The sequence below is a fragment of the Manis javanica genome, chromosome 8 (genome assembly GCF_040802235.1).
Source record: "Manis javanica isolate MJ-LG chromosome 8, MJ_LKY, whole genome shotgun sequence".
NCBI lineage: Eukaryota > Metazoa > Chordata > Mammalia > Pholidota > Manidae > Manis > Manis javanica.
The window spans coordinates 26858969-26883255 of record NC_133163.1 but is presented as its reverse complement, the minus strand read 5'-3'; the positions used below and the strand labels follow the sequence as shown (position 1 = coordinate 26883255).

General features: G+C 36.9%; 1 protein-coding gene across 3 annotated transcripts in view; it reads left to right on the top strand.

Moving 5' to 3' along the window:
* YLPM1 (YLP motif containing 1) overlaps positions 1–24287 on the top strand; it is a 64952-nt gene that overhangs the window by 21957 nt on the left and 18708 nt on the right. For 2 of the 3 annotated variants that reach the window (XR_005053879.2, XM_017651736.3), the window contains exons 5-11: positions 8735–10843; positions 13436–13556; positions 21151–21571; positions 21683–21775; positions 22001–22196; positions 22679–22797; positions 23682–23836. Coding sequence is in view for 2 of the 3 variants with exons in the window: in XM_017651736.3 (XP_017507225.2) it covers positions 8735–10843; positions 13436–13556; positions 21151–21571; positions 21683–21775; positions 22001–22196; positions 22679–22797; positions 23682–23836 (3214 nt within the window). In the remaining variant the exon portion in view is untranslated. The remainder of the gene's footprint in view (positions 1–8734; positions 10844–13435; positions 13557–21150; positions 21572–21682; positions 21776–22000; positions 22197–22678; positions 22798–23681; positions 23837–24287) is intronic. The other variant, XM_017651737.3, reaches the window with a different exon arrangement.

Genomic DNA, 24287 nt, shown 5'->3' with positions numbered 1-24287 from the left:
TTTTTCCTGCCCCACAGGTGGCAATTCAGTAATTATGTGTTGAGATCCTTCTGATCTCAAGACAAATAAATCTCTGGCCAACTCATTTTTGCTTTGCCCAGCTGTGCCAAGCCTTCACTACTGTTACATAGACTGTCTATGCTAATGCTGCTTTCTCTGTCTTAGCAAACACTTTAATTTTGCTTTATATCTTTAATTTAGCTTTCTGCCTCACTGAGAAAATCAAGGTGCCTTAAGCCCAGTAAAATTCACTTTCTTCCTTTCCCCTTACCTTACCATCCTTATCTTCTTTCTTGTAGTCTCAGAAGCAGCCCTTCTTCTGGTTAGGGCTAATCCTTTCTCTGTATCCTTTAAAGAAACACATTTCACATTTTTATCAAAGTGATTTATACACATAGTTTAAAAAATCAAGAAAAACAGGCACCCACTACCCCAAGCCATCCTCGATGTGTTTCCTATTGACATCTTCTTTTAATTCTTTAGCTGTTTCTTTGGATAGTTATCTTTATATCACTAAATAATATGTGGCTACTTGCCTGACTTACACGTTTTAGATATTACACAGGCATATCTTGGCAATATTGTAGGTTTGGTTCCAGACCACCTCAATAAGTGAGTATCACAATAAAGCAAGTCAAATTAATTTTTTGGTTTACCAGTGCATATAAAAGTTAGGTTTTTGCTATCCTGTGGTCTGTTACATGTGCAATAGCATTGTGTCTAAAAAAAAAAAAAAATCAAATGCCTTAGTTTTAAAATACTTTATTGCTAAAAAATACTGTCCATATGAGCTTTGAATGAGTTGTATTTGCTGATCACAGATCACCATTACAGACATAATTATAATTTTTAAAATGTGAAATATCACAAGAATTACTAAAATGTGACACAGAGACACAAAGTGAGTGAATGCTATTGGAAGAATGGCCCCAATAGACCTGCTCAAGGTAGGATTGCACAAACCTTCAATTTGTAAAACATTCAATATCTGCAAAGCACAATAAAGCTAAGTGCAATAAAATGAGGTACAACTGTATATTTGCTTCTGTTCTGTAGATAAAAGTTTAGTTCTTACACTACTCTCTAACCCAATCCATCCAATGTACTTATATCACTACATTTGGATAAATCAGTAAACAGTGTTGTTCTTTACAGAGGTAAGCAGTGGACTATGAGTACATTTTCTTTAGTGTAATTTCTTTTAGAATTTCTAGTTGTCATTCTTCTTGCAAAGTCTTTAAAATATTCCTTCAAAAGCATCATTTCTTTTTCTCTTGAGGAGATCTCTTCCAAATTCATGTATTTCCTTGCTTTTGCCTGGTCTGTATGGCTAGTTGCTTGCTTTCAAGATCTGCCATGTGTCTGTAACTCCAACATTTCCCTTGGCTGTCCTCCTGAATTGGATTCACTGTTTATTGAATCTTATAGCTTCCTGTTTATGGTGTACTGCTTCTTTTTGCCAGAGTACATGCTCAGGTAACTTACTAAAAAATTGTGGGTTAGAGATAAGTTTTCTTAGTCCACGCTTGTCTGAAAATATTTTTATTCTAGTCTCACACTTGATTAATAATTTGGATATAGAATTTGAAGTCATTTTTAAAATTATAATTTATTTAAGTAAAAAATAAAACAAAAACAGTTCACCCATTTCTCCCACTCCCCACCTGCTACCTCTGGCAACCAGTAGTCCTCTGTATCTGTGAACTTGGGTTTTTATTTATTTATTTTTAGATTCCACATATAAGAGGTCATTCAGTGTTTGTCCTCCTCTGTCTGACTTAATTCACTTAGCATAATGCCCTCAACGTCCATCCATGTTGCAAATGGCAAGATTTCATTCTTTTTTATGGCTGAATAATATCCCATTGTTTATATGTATGTATGTATATGTGTACACACAGCACAGTTTCTTATCCATTTCATCTGTTGATGGACACTTAGGCTCTTTGCATGTCTTGACTGTTGAAGATAATACTGCAGTGAACATGGGGTGCATGTATCTTTTCCAGTTAGTGTTTTCATTTTCTTTGCCTAAATACCCAGAAGTGGAATTGCTGGATCATATGGTAGATCTATTTTTAATTTTTTGAGTGATTTCCATATTCTTACCCATCATGGCTGCTCCCATGTACATTCCCACTAACAGTGCACAACAAGGGTTCCCTTTTCTCCATATCCTCACCACTTGTTATTTGTAGTCTTTTTGGTAATAACCATTCTAACAGGTGTGAGGTGATATCTCACTGTGGTTATGATTTGCATTCCCCTGATGATTGATATAGAGCATCTTTTCATGTACCCACTGGCCATCTTTATAAAAATGTCTATTCAGATCTTCTGCCCATTTTTTTAAAAATTTAAATCATCCTGACTTTCACTATTGAGTAATATATCTAAAGAAAAGAGTAGTTATTTCTTTAGACAAGATTGAAATGTAAAGTTTTCCATTCTGCTTTTTTATTTAACACTGAAGATACGATTTTTTTTTTTGAGAGGGCATCTCTCATATTTATTGATCAAATAGTTGTTAACAACAATAAAATTCTGTATAGGGGAGTCAATGCTCAATGCACAATCGTTAATCCACCCCCAGCCTAATTCTCGTCAGTCTCCAATCTTCTGAAGCATAATGAACAAGTTCTTACATGGTGAACAAATTCTTACATAGTGAATAAGTTCTTACATGGTGAACAGTACAAGGGCAGTCGTCACAAAAACTTTTGGTTTTGATCACTCATTATGAACTATAAACAATCAGGTCAAATAGGAATATTTGTTTGATTTTTATACTTGATTTATATGTGAATCCCACATTTCTCCCTTTATTATTATTATTATTATTTTTTTAAATAAAATGCTGAAGTGGTGGGTAGATGCAAGATAAAGATAGAAAACATAGTTTAGTCTGCCCATTTTTTAATAGGATTATTTGGGTTTCTTTGCTGCTGAGTTGTATGAGTTTTTTATATTTTTAAGATATTAGCCCCTTATGTTTTCTCCCTTTTAGTAGGTTGCCTTTTCATTTTTGTGGATGCTTTCTTTTGCTGTGCAGAAGCTTTTTAGTTTGATATGGTATCACTTGTTTATTCTTGCTTTTGTTTCTTTTGCTGCCAGTGTCAAATTCAAGAAGACATCTTTAAGACCTATGTCAAAGAGCTTACCATCTGTGTTTTCTTCTAGGAGTTTTATGGTTTCAGGTCTTACATTCAACTCTACTCCGTTTTGAGTTAATGTTTGTGTATGGTGTAAGACAGTGGTCCACTTTCATCCTTTTGTATGTGTTGGTCCAGATTTCCCAGCACCATTTATTGAAGAGACTGTCCTTTCCTCGTGATATATCCTTGGCTCATTTGTCATAAATTAATTGGCCATATATGTGGGTTTATTTCTGGGCTTTCTATTCTGTTACACTGATTTATGTGTCTATTGTTATGACAATACCATGCTGTTTAAACTGTTTACATGACATTTATTGAAGTTGGACATAATTATTCCTCAAGGTTTGAGGATCATTGTTTTATTTTATTCTGTCACCTTGTATAGCTGTTGTGATATTCAGCTTCTTTTCCTTTTCAGATGCCTTCTCCCTACTGCCAGAAACTTTTTTTTAATCGCTAGTATTCCAAAACTTAATAGTGTTTTTTTGCTTATTTTTCATTTGTTTAGTTTTATAAATTGTATTGAAGACTTAATGAGCTGGGCCCCTTCTGTCTGGCCCTTATAGTCCCTTAACTCTGAAAAATCTCTTTGTACTATTTCTTTATTAATTTTTTCTCTTCTTTTCTGTTGATTTCTTTCTGGCACTCCTCATTAATAGGATTTTGGCTGTGCTAGATTGATTATATTTGTCTCTTCTCTCTCATTTTGCTGTACTTGCTGAGAGACTTCTAATGCTTTTTTTTTTTGGTATCATTAATATACAATTACATGAGCAACATTGTGGTTACTAGATTCCTCTCATTATCAAGTCCCCACCACATAACCCATTACAGTCACTGTCCATCAGCGTAGTAAGATGCTATAGAGAGTCACTACTTGTCTTCTCTGCTGTACTGCCTTCCCTGTGCCCCCCCCACAACATTATGTGTGCTAATTATAATGCCCTTATTCCCCTTCTCCCTCCCTTCCCACCTCCCACCCCCCAATCCCTTTCCCTTTGGCAACTGTTAGTCCATTCTTGGGTTCTGTGAGTCTGCTGCTGTTTTGTTCCTTCAATTTTTTCTTTGTTCTTATGAAAGAAACAAATAAAGATGAGTGAAATCATTTGGTACTTGTCTTTCTCTGCCTGGCTTATTTCGCTGAGCATAATACCCTCTAGCTCCATCCATGTTGTCGCAAATGATAGGATTTGTTTTCTTCTTATGGCTGAATAATATTCCATTGTGAATATGTACCACATCTTCTTCATCCATTCATCTACTGATGGACACTTAGGTTGCTTCCATTTCTTGGCTATTGTAAATAGTACTGCGATAAACATAGGGGTTCATATGTCCTTTTGAAACGGGGCTGCTGCATTCTTAGGATAAATTCCTAGGAGTGGAATTCCTGGGTCAAATGGTATTTCTATTTTTAGTTTTTTGAGGAACCTCTATACTGCTTTCCACAATGGTTGAACTAGTTTATATTCCCACCAGCAGTGCAGGTGGGTTCCCCTTTCTCTGCATCCTCGCCAACATTTGTTGTTCTTAGTCTTTTCTATGTTGGCCATCCTAACTGGTATGAGGTGATATCTCATTGTGGTTTTAATTTGCATTTCCCTGATAATTAGTGATGTGGAGCATCTTTTCATGTGCCTGTTGGCCATCTGAATTTCTTCTTTGGAGAATTGTCTGTTCAGATCCTCTGCCCATTTTTTAATAAGGTTATTTGCTTTTTGGGTCTTAAGGCTTGTGAGTTCTTTATATAGTTTGGATATTAACCCCTTGTCGTATATGACATTTGCAAATATATTCTCCCATACTGTAGAATGCCTTTTTGTTCTGCTGATAGTGTCCTTTGCTGTACAAAAGCTTTTTAGCATGATGTAGTCCCATTTGTTAATTTTTTATTTTGTTTCCTTTGCCTGAGGAGATGTATTCAGATAAAAGTTGCTCGTGTTTGTATTCAAGAGATTTTTGCCTGTGTTTTCCTCTGAGAGTTTTATGGTTTCATGACTTACATTCAAGTCTTTGATCCATTTTGAGTTTACTTTTGTGTATGGGGTTAGACAATAATCCAGTTTCATTCTCTTGCATGTAGCTGTCCAGTTTTGAGACTTCTAATGCTTTTATTGCATTGGAGAATTTTTTAAAGTTTCTACAGTTCTTCTGGTTCTGATCCCTCTTTATATATATAGAAAATTGTTCTTCATTTATACCTATAAGAATTTCTCTAAGGGTAATTATTTGAGGATTGTTTTTTCAAGTTGTCTTCTATATTTTACATTATCTGTTTGCTCCAGATTCATGTTCTGGTTTTTTTTTTTTTATCTCTTCTTTCATTTTGGAGACATTCCTCAAATATCTAGTGTTCCTTGATTGTCCATTTATATGTAAAAGTGGGAGAAGTCTGATTGGGACCTCTGTGTATGGTAGTGTGGATTTGCTTCACGTTATAGAACAATAAACTTTGCTAGTGCTAGGGGACCCTCAGATTCAAGAACTTAGAAACTGTTGGCCTAGGGAAAGTCTGGTTGATGGTTCTGAATAAAGATTTTAATTTACATATTTTTAGCCCCAAGTCTTTCTCCTGTCCATCCCCAGCATCCCTGGCACAGAGAATCCTGACCTTCTGTGGGTTTCTTGTGAGTAAGCCACTTTTTGACTGTATCTCCTTCTGCCACCAGCACTCTGAATGCAGCTTCTTCCTGCTCCATATGTTACCACTCATGTTTGTTCATTGTCTTCCAGAATTTAAAAACAAAATCCTCATCTGCTGGTGGCTCCTCTCTGTTTATAGTGGATTTATTTATATTTAAATTCCATGTAATGATTCTAAAGTCATCCTCACTAGGCTGAAGTACATTTCCCAGAGTCCCTTTCTTATGTTTCTGCTCAGGGTGGGTCACAAGGGAGATTTTGCATCTAACATGAAACATTTATCCCAAACAACCAAAACACTCTAACCCCTTGGGGAAATTTTCATTCTTCTAGGTGGTTCACATTCCCTCTTTGATATTCTGTAACTTAAATTCTGAGATATAAAACTAACTCTTATGAATTTATCTTGTGTTAGACAAGAAGAAAAGTCAACCAAAAATATTTCAGTAATACATATGTATATATTTAAACATGTCAAATTAAGGAAGAAATATTCATAATTGTCAGTCCTTATTTCTGCAACAGGTCTTATAACTATCTTTTCCGCAACCCTTTCTATATTTCCTTTGCTCTGAGCAAGCACCTCAGCTGGCCTGGTTCCTTGTTTGGTGACCTAAACCTTCATTATTGGAAGGTCTGGGCTTTTCAAATTCCTGCTGAACTAAGTTATTGTAGTTTTCCATTGATGTAATCACAGTACATGGAAATATTAAGTGGTGTCCTAGAGGATCCCTGCATTTCAGACATACTCCTCTTTACCCTCACTGTGTAGTAGTAACTCAGCTTCCCTTTGAAAGTCAGGATCAATCAGTCACCCTCATCCAGAATAGTAACTCCCTTATTTGCCTGTTGATTCAGAACCCAAAGTGGCCAGGTGGCAGTCTCAACTTAAGTTTAATACAGTCATAGTTGTGTTCCTGGATGGAAGCATTCTTCTCTTTGAAACTAAAACCAGCAAAGCCTAGTGTCATAGGACTAGGAAATAAATATTTTGGTGAAACTGAATTTATTACTAGTCATTGAATTCCCAAACAAATGAAAGAAAAATCCTTCTATTTCTCATTAAAGACATGAAAGGTATTACCATCCACTCAGTCACTTAAGCCAGAAACCTTGAAATCATCCTAAATTCTTCCCTTTTCCTCGATTCTTTTATCCCACCTGTTAGAAAATCCTATTAGTTTTACCTTCCCTCACATCTCTTAATTTTTATCTCTTTCTCTACATCCTCATATCAGTCACTGCCTTAAAACAGCATTCACCTTCACTTACCCACATTGTAGAAATGATCTGCAATAAACTTTTCCCACCTGGCATCTCTACTTCTCTGTTAGAGCATATTTAATGGCTCTAAGTGTTTATAAGGTAATTCCTAACTTCTTACCTGGCTAAATTGATTCATCTGTTGTAACAGAGATCCAAAGTCACATGGCTGTACTAAGTTGGAGATTTATTGTCCCTCAGGACTTATGTGATGGCTCTACAGTGTCAGGAACACGTGTTCCTTCTAATTTGTAGCTTAACCATCCCTTAGTATGTTGCTCTTATCTACGTGTTTCAGGATGCTTCACCACCATGTCAAAGCCAGCATGAAAAAGGAAATGGTGAAGAGGAGGATGCAATGTTCCCTTTAAATTAGGGTACAACCCAGACTAAGATACAACCCTAAGAACCCACTCTCAACCCATTGGCCAGAACATGGCTGCAAGTTTTAGCTACAAGAGTTTGAGAAAAAGAGCCATAAGTCTGGCTGGCTTTGTGTCCAGCTAAAAATAGAGGCTCAATTACTGTAAGAAAAGGGGGAATGGATATTGGAGGAGTGTCTACTACATGAGACATACAAGGTCTTCTAGAGATGACCCTTGACTGCCTTTTTACCTTATCTCTTAGTGCCCTGTTTTTCTATTCCGACCTCTTCCCCAGCTCTCCTGATTCTGTCTATTCTTTGCTTCAGCTATGCTAAACTGTTTGTACTTCCAAATATGCTGTGCTGGTACGTAGTTCTCTGCCTTTCCTCATAATGCCTTCTTAGCTTGAGATGTCCTTGCCATCTACTCCCCTCAGCTCCACTACACTCTATTAGCCTTTGGAGAATTTGTCTTTGGTGACTTAATTTAACCATCTTCTGTTGTGTAAAGCCTTTGTTGGACAGCACTCCCCTCATCTTGGTAGAATTGACCATTCCCTCCTTTGTTGTCTTTATTATATGCAGATAGACTTTAATAATTGCACCTTTTGGTACTAATTTATACTTAGATTCTCTTTCTCCTAGATTGTAAATCCTTTGAGGGCACAGATAACATTTTATTCATATATCCCCTGGATGTACTATGGTGTCTGACAGACAGGGGATATGTGCTAAATATTTACTGAATGAGCAAATGGGTCTCTAACAGAAATATCTCTGTCCAAACTTTAAAAATGTCCGGGCACACTTCAAAGATTCAGCTGGCTGTTTTCTTTTTTAAACCTCATCAATTAGTTAAGATGATAATGCTAGCTCCAACAATGTAATAATCATCCTATATTATCTTAATTGTTTCATATTTAGTTTTTAGTTATATTTTCATTCCAAGAGTACTCTTAGTTCACTATGGGATTTTTTTTCTGTTTAAAACGAGTGGGTTTTTCTGTCTGCTAAGGCACAATGTTTATAATTGCTTTTTAACAATTCAGTTTATCAGTGATTTGCTGCAGGCGATATGTTGAAGTGAATTAGATCTAATACTGACATGATTTCCAAAGTCTGTCCTAAGACCTGAGCACTGCCACCTTAGTGTACTGGTTGCAAGACGTAGATAACTCAGAATGTGTTTAATGACTGAAAGAGTCATTGTTGTAAACAGATATTAAGGCAAGATTGCCTTAAGTATTCTTACATGGAGAATTTTCTGCTTTTCTGTCTTGAGTAATATATTTTGTTTTACTTGTAGATTTGATGGTCCTCGAAGATTTGAGGATTTAGGGACAAGGTGTGAAGGACCGAGACCCAAAGGGCCTCGTTTTGAAGGAAATCGCCCTGATGGGCCAAGACCCAGATATGAAGGTCACCCAGCAGAGGGCACTAAAAGCAAATGGGGAATGATTCCCCGGGGGCCTGCGTCTCAGTTTTATATTACTCCCAATACACCCCTCAGTCCTCGACAGAGTGGACCACAGTGGAAAGGCCCCAAACCAGCTTATGGACAGCAGCAGTCTAAGTCTCCAGCAGAACCTCTTTCAGGAAACAAAGACTCGTCAGCAGACACTAGTAGTAACCAGCAGAAGAATTTTAAAATGCAGTCAGCTGCATTTTCCATTGCTGCAGATGTAAAGGATGCCAAGGAGGCTCAGTCAAATGAGAATCTAAGTGACTCTCAACAAGAGCCACCTAAAAGCGAAGTCTCAGAAGGGCCCATAGAGCCTTCTAACTGGGACCAGAATTCTCAAAGTATGGAGACTCAAATGGACAAAGCCCAAGCTGATACTCAGCCTGTACCCCTTGCAAATAAACCTGTACCTACTCAGTCTACTTTTTCATCAGAAACAGGGGGGATGGAGAGAGGAGCAACTGTAGCAACATCATCATCATTAACTGCAGATACTGATTTTAAACCTTTGGGTATTGGTCTGCCCCACTCAGAAAACAACCAAGATAAAGGGCTACCTCAGCCAGATAGCAGAGATAATAGATTAGAAAGCAGTCGAGGCAGCAACTCTTCTTACAAAGGTCCTGGACAAAGCAGGATGGAAGACACACGGGATAAAGGACTAGTAAATAGAGGTCGAGGCCAGGCAATCAGCCGTGGCCCAGGGTTGGTCAAGCAAGAAGACTTTCGTGAAAAGATGATGGGTAGAAGAGAAGACAGTCGAGAGAAGATGAGCCGAGGAGAAGGCAGCCGGGACAGAGGGTTGGTGAGATCAGGGAGCAGTCGGGAGAAAGTGTCAGGTGTCCTGCAAGGCAGCCAGGACAGGGGTAGAGCTGGCAGCCGAGAAAGGGGACCACCTCGGAGGGCTGGCAGTCAGGAGAGAGGACCCCCTCGAAGGGCTGGGAGTAGGGAGAGAATACCACCCCGAAGAGCTGGGAGCAGGGAGAGGGGACCACCTCGAGCACCTGGCAGTCGGGAAAGGGGACAGGGAAGACCAGATTTTGGTCGTGACAGAGGTCCATTTAGACCAGAACCAGGGGATGGTGGTGAAAAAATGTATCCATATCACCGAGATGAGCCTAGGGCTCCATGGAACCATGGAGAAGAGAGAGGGCATGAAGATTTCCCATTAGATGGTAGAAATGCTCCGGGGGAACGAGAAAGACTTGATGACTGGGATAGAGAAAGATACTGGAGAGAATGTGAACGTGACTATCAAGATGATACACTAGATCCGTATAACAGAGAGGACAGATTCTCAGCACCACAATCTCGGTCTCATGATGGGGATAGACGAGGCCCTTGGTGGGATGACTGGGAAAGAGATCAGGATATGGATGAGGACTACAACAGGGAAATGGACAGGGACTTGGACAGGGATGTGGATCGGATTGGAAGACCCATGGATATGTATGATAGAAATTTGGATAATGAATGGGACAGAGATTATGGGAGACCACTGGATGAACAAGAATCACAGTTTCATGAACGGGATATTCCATCTCTTCCACCTTTACCACCCCTCCCACCTCTTCCACCTTTGGATAGATATCGGGATGATAGATGGAGAGAAGAAAGAAATCGAGACCATGGGTATGATCGAGATTTCCGTGATAGGGGTGAGTTGAGGATCCGAGAGTATCCAGAAAGAGGAGATACATGGCAGGAAAAACGAGATTATATTCCTGACAGAATGGACTGGGAAAGAGAACGGTTGTCAGACAGATGGTACCCATCTGATGTGGATAGACATTCCCCCATGGTGGAACATATGGCCTCCTCACATCATTCTTCTGAAATGATGGGGTCGGATACAAACTTAGACTCTGACCAAGGCCTTGGAGGGGTAATGGTTCTCAGTCAAAGGCAGCATGAAATCATTTTGAAAGCTGCACAAGAACTGAAAATGCTTCGGTAAGTTGACTGCTTAAGATTATTTCTTTTAGCCAAGACCACATTCAGGCTGCTCTTTTTAAAGTGATGTGATATATTTGAGTGGAATCATTTTACTTCGAGGTCTTAGCAAATAATTTTAGTTTATATTTCTGGTCACTCAGTGCTGCCTTAGGGTTAGAATGGACATTTAGGAAGTGTGTTAATTATAAATTTTTGTCCTGGGTTGTGAAAATTTAATAGCCATTCTTGGCCTTTATAGATGTGCTGCTGACATGCCATACCTGTGCATGTTTTAAGTGTCAAACTTCAAGCTTTCCAAGTACTCTGGATTTCACAGAGCTTGTGTGTAACAACTCCCCCACCCCACCCCCACCAAGGGGGAAGTTTGTGTTTTGGTACTAGATCTGATAGACTTTCTATTCACCAGTCTTTGATATGATTTTGGAAAGTGCTTTGAGGATTTATGTTTTTCTCTGTTGAAGCTCAGAATGGTTTAGATGGAAGCAGCCTCAGATTTGTCTAACCACTGACACTTTATTTTGGGGATATTTTATCTTTCTGTGTAACTAGAAGCAGATACCTCTACTTGAGGATGTTACTTGTTTCCATATAATCAAGTATTTTCTTTGTGAGATGGAGAATAGAATTTGGATTTCTTGACTTAAAATCACCTTACTGTGTGTAGGTATCTATATAATATTTCCCATGTAGTAGCAATAATGATAAAAGCTAACATTTATTGCATGCTTACTGTGTGCCAGGAACTATACTAGGTGCTTTCTGTATATTAATTCATTTAGTCCTTAAACCAGTTATATCCTGAGATAAAAATATAGAGGAGTCATTGGCAAATTGCAAGCTTTTTGAGTAATTTCCTAGAAATTAGCAGTGTTGTGAGAAAATAAACTAATATTTAGGTTTTGATATATTCCAATACATTATGTTTCCTTCATTTACCAATTTTGGTCTGCATTTGTGGATTATACAATTAAAATAACTGAATTTTATGACTAGAAAAATATGAGGGAAAATACCTGTAGGTTAAGATGACAAATCAAGTGTCTCAGTCGCAAAACAAATTTTTGTGGTCTATAGAAGATAAGCTCTAAGAGGTTTGACTTTGCCAGATTACTCATGAAGAAGATGGGGAAAGCATGCCATACAACAGTTAATTCACTTCTCAATTATAGATGCCTTTAATTTAACATCTGTGTGCTCATAATTAAGCATATATTATTTATATCCTCCTGTCTCAAATCCTTATATTTCAAAGGCCTGCAATAATAAGTAGTATTACCCCCAAATCACAAGTGACACTAAAGCTCAGAAAGGTTAAGTCCACTTGGCTACTAAGTGGCAAACTCAGAATTTGAACCCAGTCTGTCTAACTCTAAAATCTGCTTTGTTTATGGAAAACACCAAGCTAATTGGTGTTGCTAAGCTGCCAAGGTTTCTTTACTTTTCTTTTTGAAATTTCCTTTTTATCCATTATGCTTTGTGTAGAAATGCTCAATAAAAGGTACTTCTTCTTCATCATCCCTTTTTTAAAGCTCTAATATAATTAAGCAAACATAAACATAATTAAAATATATGAAGTGGTAGATAAGAGTGGTCATAGCTGAACACAAGTAAGCTTTGTTGTATTGGTGTAAAGTTGTAATATGATTTACATGAGGCTAAAAATAATCTTTTTATATACTTAGATCTTATTTTGTGTCCGTTTGGGTCACTACACTTTACAAAATATAGGGAGACAATTGTAAAAAGTCTGAAGAGGTTGCAGTAGAGGTTACACATGTTTAAGGTGGTCACTGTAAGGAAAGGTAAAAGGAATTTTACCAGAGATTTAAAGAAAAACTTGCAGAGTGACATAATTACGCTTTAGGAATACTAAGTGTTATTCTTAAAGGTATACACTGACAATTGTTCTTACCATATATGCAGCAAGGGCCATAAGCTAAAATGCCCACAAGAACCAAACAGGTACCTCAAATAAGGAAAAGTGGACCAGTATAACTACTGAGTGTGGTGTGGATTGTGGCAAATTGCTTCATCTAAAGTGGACAACTACTACTACACTCAGCTGATAGTTGACATGTGGAACGTAGGTCCAATATTAGCAAATTTCTTTAAAATTTGAATTTATATGAGATATTTTGCTTTATAAATAACTGCAATTAATTCAGATTTTTAAAACTGACGTGAAAATCAAATTTAAAAAACCTTTCTAGGCCATATTTGGCTTATAATAGCTACGATTTTGCAATCTCTGGGCTAAAGAGTACTGAACGACCACAAAAATACCAGGGGAGCTTTTGGTTGGATGAATGAAAAACATGACAAGTAAATGAGATACTAGAATAGACTAGTGAGGCAGATTGTAGAATCTGTCCTTGAAGATCTTCAGTAATTTATAATTATTTGTAAGATGTAGATGACCTGTTAGCTACATAAAGAGAAGAGTGTGTTAGCCCAGAAGTGCTGTGTGGACAACATAGAGGGTTTTAAATGAACAAGTTTTTTAGGTCTTTTTTCTTCGATATTAATTGTAGTCATTTAGGAATGGAGTAGGCATGCCTTATGTACAATGGCAATTTTATTTGTTTACAGGGAACAGAAAGAACAGCTTCAAAAGATGAAGGACTTTGGGCCTGAGCCACAGATGCCTGACCACTTACCACCTCAGGATTCTAGATTGCAGAACACAACTTCAAGACCTGGAATGTATCTGGTATGGAAAAATGTGTGCTCAGAAAATGAAATGGTTCCTACTTTGTATATTTGTATGTTGTTTGATTTTCTTGTATTACAATAAGTATAAATTTCCTCTACAAAAAATGTGAAATTTGGAAAAGTAAAAAGCTAATGGCAGTTGACCTTTGAAAAAGGTCAAAAGTGTGACAAACCCTTATGTGAGCCTCATAGTCTCCCACCTCTTCAGGTTGCTTGTCCTTCAGCTATGGAAGAGGTCAGACATCAGGCCCTAGGTTAGGCAGTAAAGTTATGTTAAAGACTGTGATTAAACTCTCCCTTTGTTTTGTTTTTGTCGTCATTGTTATTTGTTGTACCTTTAAGCCAGTGATGGGCTTTAAAAATGTTTCCATGCAAATAACTTTATAAAAACACAGTAAGAGAGAAAAAACACTATTGAACCATTTCATCAAATTAACCCTTTTAATTTCAAAGTTCCCTTCTATCCTAGTCTGATATATAACACTCATACATAGTTGTTGACATCAACGCGTATCATGATGTTGATCCCCCAAATCGTATCTCCTGACCTGTGTATACACCCATCTGCCTGCAGGGTTTCTCTCTGGATGTGTCTCCAGTCAAACTCAGCATATTCCAAATGGAGCTCTTATCATTCTCTAATAAACTTGTTCTTTCTCTTCCCATCACCTAGTCACCCAAATTTGAAACCTGGAAGTCAACCTTAACTCTTTCCTCTGTCCTACCCTTCCATGTCCAGTCATTCTATTGATTGATTTGGCTACCTTTTTAATATGGTTCAAATATTCTGTTTTCTCCTTCCCACAACCTCAATTCTACCCATCAGTTCTTGTCTAGATTATTTCTAAAGCCTCATAATTCATTTCTTTCCATGTCATTCCCCTCTGATCCATTCTCCATTCTGCTGCCAGAGTAATTATCTTATTGCATTTTTTAATCAAATTTGAGGTATAATTTATATACCATAACCCATTTTAAGCCTACAGTTTGAGTTTTGACAAATTTATACCAAAAGATAAAGAAATTTCCATCACCCAAAAAAGTTCTGTCATGCCACTTTGTAGTCAAGACTACCCCAACATTCCACTTTAGGCAGCACTGATGTGATTTCTGGCCCAAATGGACATTTAAAACATAAATCTTACCATGTTGTGCCCTGGCTCTAGAACTTGTTAGTATTCTCCCATGGCTTTCAGGATAAAATTTAGATTCTTATGCGTAGCCTTTTATGTTCTTCCTGAGCAAGTTGGCTTGACCTCTGCTTATCATTACTTGCTACTCCACTCTCCTACACCCTACTTCGCCTCCCTCCACATGGAGCTTCTTACAATTCTGTGAGGGTGCCAGGCTTTTCCATGCCTTTACACATGCATGTTGTTCTCTAAACCTGGAGTTTGTTTTCTTTTTCTTCCTATCCCCTTCTTTAACTAGTTCATTATTGTTCATTTACTAGAACTCAGCTCTGTATCTTCTCTTTCACATGTGTAAGATGACAGCCTGCACTTGTACCCCGTAACATCTTGTTAGGGCTTCTGTCATAGCCTTTATCATACTGTATTTTGATTGTCTGTTTTCTTGTCTGTCTTTCCTTCTAAGGATAAGAATTATGTCTTTTATTTTTGCATCTCTTGGCAAATAGTAGAAGCTCCAGATTATAGATCCACATTTCTGCTTTATTCACTTAACAAATCATAAACATTTTTCCATATTGCCATATACTGTATTACTTTCAGTGCATAATAATTTATTAAAACTTCCATTTGTGTTGGACATTTGTTTCTAATCTTTCACTAGTGTTATTATTACAACTTCAATGAGTGTCTTTGAATCAAGTTCTTATTTTAGATAAGTTCTTAAAAGTAATTAAATTCCCAAAATGAAATATTTCAGTTAAGGAATAAGGACATTTTTAATGATTCCTGTAATATAGCCAGCAGCTCTCTAAGGTAGTTGTACATCTGTACAATAGCCTTGCAAGCAATAGCTACTTAATATTCTTGATAGATTTAATAGTTTTAATCAAATGTTTTAACATTCATTTTTGATAATTAGTAAGCATGAATATTTTTCCATATTTATTCATTATATTCCTTCTTATGGAAGTTCTTTTTTCTTTAGCCATTGATCTTTTTGACTGTTACAGTTTTTCTTACTAATTTATATCATCCTTAATATATATATTAATCCTTTCTCATATAAACACTGTAGGGGTGTTTTTGTTTTTTTGTTTTTTTTTACAGTTGTAACTGTTGCTTTCACTGTGTAGTATGAAGAAGACACGTTTTGTTTTATTTGTACACATAATCCCAAGAGTTCTTAAGATATTGAAAACATGTCTGGATAGCTGTGTTCCAGACATAATAGCTTTGTTCTATATAGACATTTTCTTAAAGTTTCAAAGTGCCATAACCTAAAGTTTACCTTAGGTAAAGCCATATGTCTCTAGTCTATAGTGGCCATTAAGTAATGTTTTTACATATTAGTCAAATCCATTTTGTTACTCAAAAAAATTTGTTTTTAAAGCATAGCCTATATGTGAGTAAATATATAAATAATGTATATTGTTGATTCTCCAACATCTGAAATAGCTGTCAGTGAAGAACAAGGAAACTAGAAACAATGAAGTAAGAGAAATGGGCAATAAGTGTTTGAATCAGGCTTACAAAGATTAAAATAAAATTTGACAATTGGGTTTCAGTATATTAAGTACATAGCACCCATCTCCCACAGGGTTCTCTACCTCTCTAATACGTATTTCTGTCAAGGTTTCCCAGATTGCTTTGGGAGAAATAATGTTAACATTGCACACTACAGTGGCATCCTTCTTGAAGAGATCATTGAATGTCCCACTTGATTTCTTTGTTTTGTTGTTTCCTGCTGCACATGTTATGTGTTGGTACCAGCCTTGCCACAAACTACTGTTGTCAACCAGACAACTGAATAGAAGTGAGGAGGCTAGCTAGAGTTCGTTTCTATCACAGGAAATTCACTGTTTTTATGAAGGAGATGGGTCACCAGAGTGGGGAGATTGTTTATAGCAGAGGTTCTTAAGCAAATGGTGAACATCAGAATTACTCATGAAGGGTTTGGTTTTGGTTTTGGTTTTTTTAAATTAATTTCAGGACCTCTCCCACAGAAATGCAGTAGGTTTGGGATGGGCCTGGACATTTTGTCTAAGTGGCTTAGCACCGTAGATTTTCTGGACAAAGAAGAAAGAGAGAGTGGTACACTGTGGGAGGACTGATACTGTGGAGACAACTTTTTTCCCTTTTTATTTAATAACCTAATTGAGGTGTAATTTATACACCATACAATTTTCCAATTGTAAGTGTGTAATTTAGTGATTTTTTAGTAAATTTACTGACTTACACAGCCTTCACTATATCTCAGTTTTAGAACATTTTTATCAACTCGATAAGATACTTAGGCCAGTTAACCTTCATTCCTATCCCAAGTCCCAGGCAAGAGCTAATCCAGTTTCTGACAGTGGATTTGCCTTTCTGGACATTTCACCTAAATGGAATCACACAATATGTGGTCTTTTCTGCCTGGCTTCTTTTAGTTAGCATGTTTTCAAGGTTTATCCATGTCATAATTATGAATAGTACTTCATTTCCCTTTTTTTTTTTTATTTTGATATTCTTAATGTACAACTACTTGAACATTATGGTTACTAGACTCCCCCTATTATCAAGTCCCCCCCACATACCCAATTACAGTAACTGTCCATCAGCATAGTAAGATGCTATAGAATCATTACATATCTTCTCTGCATATACTGCCTTCCCCATGTCCCCAACCCCCTACATTATGTCTGCTAATCATAATGCCCCATTTTCCCCCTTATCCCTCCTTTCCCACCCATCGTCCCCAATCCCTTTCCCTTTGGTAACTGTTAGTCCATTCTTGGGTTCTGTGAGTCTGCTGCTGTTTTGGTCCTTCAGTTTTTGCTTTGCTGTTATACTCCACAGATGAGTGAAATCATTTGATACTTGTCTTTCTCTGCCTGGCTTATTTCACTGAGCATAATACCATCCAGCTCCATCCATGTTGTCACAAATGGGAGGATTTGTTTTCTTCTTATGGCTGAATAATATTCCATTGTGTATATGTACCACATCTTCTTTATCCATTCATCTACTGATGGACATTTAGGTTGCTTCCATATCTTGGCTATTGTAAATAGTGCAGCGATAAACATTGGGGTGCATCTATCTTTTTCAAACTGGAGTGCTGCATTCTTGGGCTAAATTCCTAGAAGTGGAATTCCTGGGTCAAATGGTATTTCTATTTTGAGTTTTTTGAGGAACCTCCATACTGCTTTCCACAGTGGTTGAACTAGTTTACATTCCCACCGGCAGTGTAGGATGGATTCCCTTTCTCCACATCCTCGCCAGCATTTGTTGTTGTTTGTCTTTTGGATGTTGGCCATCCTTACTGGTGTGAGGTGGTATCTCATTGTGGTTTTAATTTGCATTTCCCTGATGATTAGCGATGTAAAACATCTTTTCATGTGCCTGTTGGCCATCTGAATTTCTTTGGAGAAGTGTCTGTTCAGATCCTGTGCCCATTTGTTTATTGGATTATTTGCTTCTTTTTGTTTGTTGAGGTGTGTGAGCTCTTTATATATTTTGGATGTCAACCCTTTATTGGATCTGTCATTTATGAATATATTCTCCATACTGTAGGATGTCTTTTTTTTCTACTGATGGTGTCCTTTGCTGTACAGAAGCTTTTTGGTTTGATATAGTCCCACTTGTTCATTTTTGCTTTTGTTTCCCTTGCCCAGGGAGATATGTTCATGAAGAAGTTGCTCATGTTTATGTCCAAGAGATTTTTGCCTATATTTTTTCTAAGAGTTTTATGGTTTCATGCATTTTGAGTTTACTTTTGTGTACAGGGTAGACAATAGAGTTTCATTCTCTTAAATGTAGCTGTTCAGTTTTGCCAACTCTGGCTGTTGAAGAGGCTGTCATTTACCCATTATATATCCATGGCTATTTTATAATAAAATAATTGACCATATATGCTTGGGTTTATATCTGGACTTTCTATTCTGTTCTATGGGTCTATGGGTCTGTTCTTGTGCCAGTACCAAATTGTCTTGATTACTGTGGCTTTGTAGTAGAGCTTGAAGTCAGGGAGCATAATTCCCCCTGCTTTATTCTTCTCAGGATTGCTTTGGCTATTCGGGGTCTTTTGTGGTTCCATATGAATTTTAGAACTATTTGGTCTAGTTCATTGAAGAATGCTGTAGGTATTTTGATAGGAATTGCATTGAATCTGTATATTGCTTTAGGCAGGATAGCTGGTTTGACAATGTTATTTCTTCCTACCCAAGAGCGTGGGATGAATTTCCAGAGTGTCCCACAGTTTCAGGGTATAGATCTGTCACTTCCTTGATTAGGTTAATTCCTAGGTAGTATATTATTCTTTTTGATGTAATTGTGAATGGAATTTTTTTCCTGATTTCTCTTTCTGCTAGTTCATCATTAGTGTACAGGAATGCAACAGATTTCTGTGTATTAATTTTGTATCCCACACCTTTGCTGAATTCAGATATTAGATCTAAGAGTTTTGGAGTGGATTCTTTAGGGTTTTTTTATGTACAATATCATGTCATCTGCAGATAGGGACGTTTGACTTCTTCTTTGCCAATCTGGATGCCTTTTATTTCTTTGTGTTGTCTGATTGCAGTGGCTAGAACCTCCAGAACTATGTTGAATAAAAGTGGGGAGAGTGGGCATCTTTGTCTTGTTCCTGATCTTAAAGGAAAAACTTTCAGCTTCTCGCTGTTAAGTATAATGTTGGCTGTGGGTTTGTCATATATGGCCTTTATTATGTTGAGGTACTTGCCCTCTATACTCATTTTGTTGTAAGTTTTTTATCATGAATGGATGTTGAATTTTGTCAAATGCTTTTTCAGCATCTATGGAGATGATCATGTGGTTTTTGTCCTTCTTTTTGTTGATGTGGTGGATGATGTTGATGGATTTTCAAATGTTGTACCATCCTTGCATCCCTGGGATGAATCCCACTTGATCATGATGGATGATCTTTTTGATTTATTTTTGAATTCGGTTTGCTAATATTTTGTTAAGTATTTTTGCATCTATGTTCAGGGATATTGGTCTGTAATTTTTTTTGTTATGGTGTCTTTGCCTGGTTTTGGTATTAGAGTGATGTTGGCCTCATAGAATGAGTTTGGGAGTATTCCCTCCTCTTCTACACTTTGAAAAACTTTAAGGAGGATGGGTATTAGGTCTTCACTAAATGTTTGATAAAATTCAGCAATGAAACCATTTGGTCCAGGACTTTTGTTCTTAGGTAGTTTTTTGATTACCAATTCAATTTTATTGCTGGTGCTTAGTCTATTCAGATTTTCTGTTTCTTCCTGGGTAAGCTTTGGAAGGTGGTATTTTTCTAGAAAGTTGTGTATTTCTTGTAGATTATCCAATTTGTTACCATATAATTTTTCATAGTATTCTCTCATAATTCTTTGTATTTCTGTGGTGTCCATGGTGATTTTTCATTTCTCATTTCTGATTCTGTTTATGTTTGTAGACTTTCTTTTTCTTGATTAGTCTGGCTAGGGGTTTATCTATTTTGTTTATTTTCTCGAAGAACCAACTCCTGGTTTCATTGATTCTTTCTGTTATTTTATTCTTCTCAATTTTATTTATTTCTGCTTTAATCTTTATTATGTCCCTCCTTCTACTGACTTTGGGCCTCATTTGTTCTTCCTTTTCTAGTTTCATTAATTGTGAGTTTAGACTGTTCATTTGGGATTGTTCGTCTTTCCTGAGGTATGCCTGTATTACAATATATTTCCCTCTTAGCACGGCCTTCGCTGCTACTTCATTTCTTTCTGTTGGTGTGTAATAATCTTTCATATGGACATACCTTGTTTTGTTTTGTTCATCTGTTCACTACTTGATGGACTTACGGGTTATTGAATAATGCTGCCATGAATATTCCTGTGCAAGTCTTTTGGGTAGACATGTTTTTCTTGAATAGATAGCTAGGAAAAGAATTGCTGAGTTGTGTGGTAAATTTATGTTTAACTGTGAGAAACTGTTAAACCATTTTCCAGAGTAGGCATGCACACTTTATATTCTTGTTTCTCTTACATCCTTGTCATCATTTGTTATTGTCTGTTTTATTTGTTATAGCCATTCTACTGGATATGAAATGGTATCTCATTGTGGGTTTAATCTGCATTTCCCTAATGACTAATTATGTTGAGCATCTATTTATGTGCTTATTGGCTATTCATATATCTTCTTTGGAGAAGTTCTGTTCAAATCTTTTGCCTGTATGTATTTTATTATTTGTTGTACTAAGTTATAGAAGTTTTTTTTTTTTTCTGAATACAGGTCCTTTATCAGATAAATGATTTGCATGTATTTTCTCCCTTCATTAGATAAATGATTTGCATGTATTTTAAAGCATATATTTAAAGTTTTGTATTTTGAAAAAGTCCAGTTTATCAACTTTTTCTTTTATGGATTAAGAACCAGATTTTAATTTCTACTGATATATGAAAACATGGTGGTGTGCTTGTCCACTAAGCCATTTATTTTGTCCTCCAGCCTCCAGGGTCCTATCGACCACCCCCTCCTATGGGTAAACCACCAGGTTCGATTGTAAGACCCTCTGCTCCACCAGCAAGATCATCTGTTCCTATGACCAGGCCACCCATCCCAATACCACCACCACCACCCCCTCCTCCTCCACCTCCACCTCCTCCTCCAGTGATAAAGCCACAGACTTCAGCTGTGGAACAGGAACGCTGGGATGAAGATTCTTTCTATGGCCTCTGGGATACAAATGATGAACAAGGACTGAATTCAGAATTTAAATCAGAAACTGCAACAATTCCATCAGCTCCAGTATTACCACCACCACATGTTCACCCTTCCATTCCCCCTCCTGGCCCCATGCCTATGGGTATGCCACCAATGTCCAAACCACCACCAGTGCAGCAGACTGTTGATTATGGTCATGGCCGAGGTGAGTGATGGTGGCAGGTTTGTAATTGGGATTGTAAAAGAGCTATTAGCTTCAGCTTTGGCCTCCATAAGCTTCACTTTTACACTGTTTTATTCTGATTTTGTTTACCAGATATATCCACTAATAAAGTTGAACAGATACCCTATGGAGAAAGAATAACTCTGCGCCCAGATCCGCTACCTGAAAGATCAACTTTTGAGACAGGTAGGAGTCCCAGAGAGATCAGTATTTGTAATTCTTATAGGACCTAATTATCACAAGTTTTTCCTTTTTGTATGATTGTTTGGGTTTCCCTTTAATATAGCTAAAAGATTCATAAGTTGCATTTAGGGCAACAATTTATACTTGTTTTAAAGTTAGATTTGTACTTCTCTGCCTTTATTTCAGGAAAAGAGATGTAGGTCTTATTTTGTACTAATTGTTTTATAGAGCATGCAGGCCAGCGCGATCGTTATGATAGAGACAGAGACCGTGAGCCTTATTTTGATCGTCAAAGTAATGTCATGGCAGATCATCGAGATTTCAAAAGGGATCGGGAGACACATAGAGACCGAGATCGGGATCGTGGCATTATTGACTATGACCGGGATCGATTTGATAGAGAACGCCGACCTCGAGATGATAGGTATGTAGGCTATGAAAAATACCTTTGCCAGGTGTGTAAATTACCATATACTTAAGTTACACAAAATTCAATGTATCTAAAGGAAGTCTAGTAATGACATATTCTTTTCATGAATGTGTGTGTGTAATTTGGAAGGGGAAGAGCAGTTCTGGAACAGTGTTCAGAAAACTAGATGCTTGAGTTTGTGAGCTTAAACTCCATAGAATTAAATTGGAGATGGAGATAGCCAGAAAAGAAGGGAAATAGTTTTGTCAATAAAGGTGTAGTCATTACTTAATTAGTAGGCAAACAATTTATTTTGGCAATTTGTGAGCTCTTTAGATATGTATATGCAAGGCAGATGTAGATGAAAAGCAAAATAAAAATATTGACTATATGTAGTAACTACCCGTAGGGAAAATTGGGCAGATAATGGTATTAAATTATAAGCAAGACCTCCAGATATTTTTATTTACCATTGCACTTCCTCTTACACCTTCTAGGACTCAGTCATATCGAGACAAAAAAGACCATTCTTCATCCAGAAGAGGGGGATTTGATAGGCCATCCTATGACCGGAAGTCTGACCGACCAGCCTACGAAGGACCGTCCATGTTTGGAGGTAGAGCAGTGCCTATTTACTATAAGGATGTTGAGAAAGCTAACAATGGAAGATCCTTTCTGTTGTAGCTATGGATTTAAACTTTTCAAAGTAAAATGTACTCACAGATTTCTCAGAGATGGAAGCATTATCATCAAAAATATCAGTGTAATTAATTAAATAAAACAAATTGCTTTTGTACATTATTAAAGAGATGTTGGAAAATAAAACAGAATCACTTATAATTCCACCACACACTCGACTACAACTATTACAATTTTGTATATTTCCTGTCATTCTCTCTTCACAAACACTAGTGAGGTTGCAATATAAGTATAAATACAGTTTCTTTATCATGCTTGTTCCCATTGATATTGTACCATATACGTTTCCAAATGTTAACCTGTTATATTAATGGCTCTGTAATATTCCATTGGGTAGAGAAAATATAAAACCCTTATTGTTGGACATTTAGGTTGCTTTTAGTTTTTCACAGCTATAAATTACACTTAAATTAGAAACTCACACCTGTTTATAAAAGCAAGGTTTCCTAAGCTAGTGACTCTTGTTCTTAAAACTGCAAAGCAGAAGTTGCAAAATGACTCTAAGTCTTGGGACTGTCTAGCAAAGTATATATTATTCTGTGTCCTGTTGATTAACTTTTTTCCTAAGTTTAATACAAACAAGGATGAGTTCAGTGATTTTTCAGAACAGCCTGAAATCCTACATAAATCTTTTTTTTCTTGATTTCAGTATATTTACATTATTTTAAACTTTCTCTGATTACAGTTAAAAGTGGCCCCCAAATCATTATGAACTATGTTACCTTCAGATGAGGTGAGAAAGTTCAAATTTAAAATAATTACTATATAAATAGTAAGTTTGTTCATCTGCTGAAATCCTAGGAGAACGAAGAACTTATCCAGAGGAGCGAATGCCCCTTCCAGCTCCTTCACTAAGCCATCAGCCACCTCCAGCTCCACGGGTTGAGAAGAAACCTGAATCCAAGAATGTTGATGATATTTTGAAACCACCTGGCCGAGAGAGCAGACCTGAGAGAGTGAGTCCTATGTAGTTAACTAGTTTTCTTGCAAATCAGAAAAGCTGGTAAGAGATCTTTTTAATATCCTGAACAGAATTTCTCTGTTTTTCTGTGACATACTATCAAATTCAAGGCATCTTACCATCTCCAAATGATCATATAATTGCCTAACCTATAGAATCTAAAAAATTAAAGCTAATTGCCAGGCAAAAGAGATCTTGAAAACTCAGAAGATAATTAATAAAAGCTCAGTTAATTGCATTTTAAGGAGAGAAAAGTGGATTTGCTTTTGTAATATGTAGAACAAAAAGAGGAAGAATTAGGAGACTTGCTTAGCTTAGGCTTATTTTCATAGTGACCTCCAAATGTGTACATTCTTAAATTTATATTCCAGAATAATTAGATTCCATTTCAGTAAACAGGTACTGGAGATTTCCATCAGATATTTTGGCTTGTATATTTTGCATGT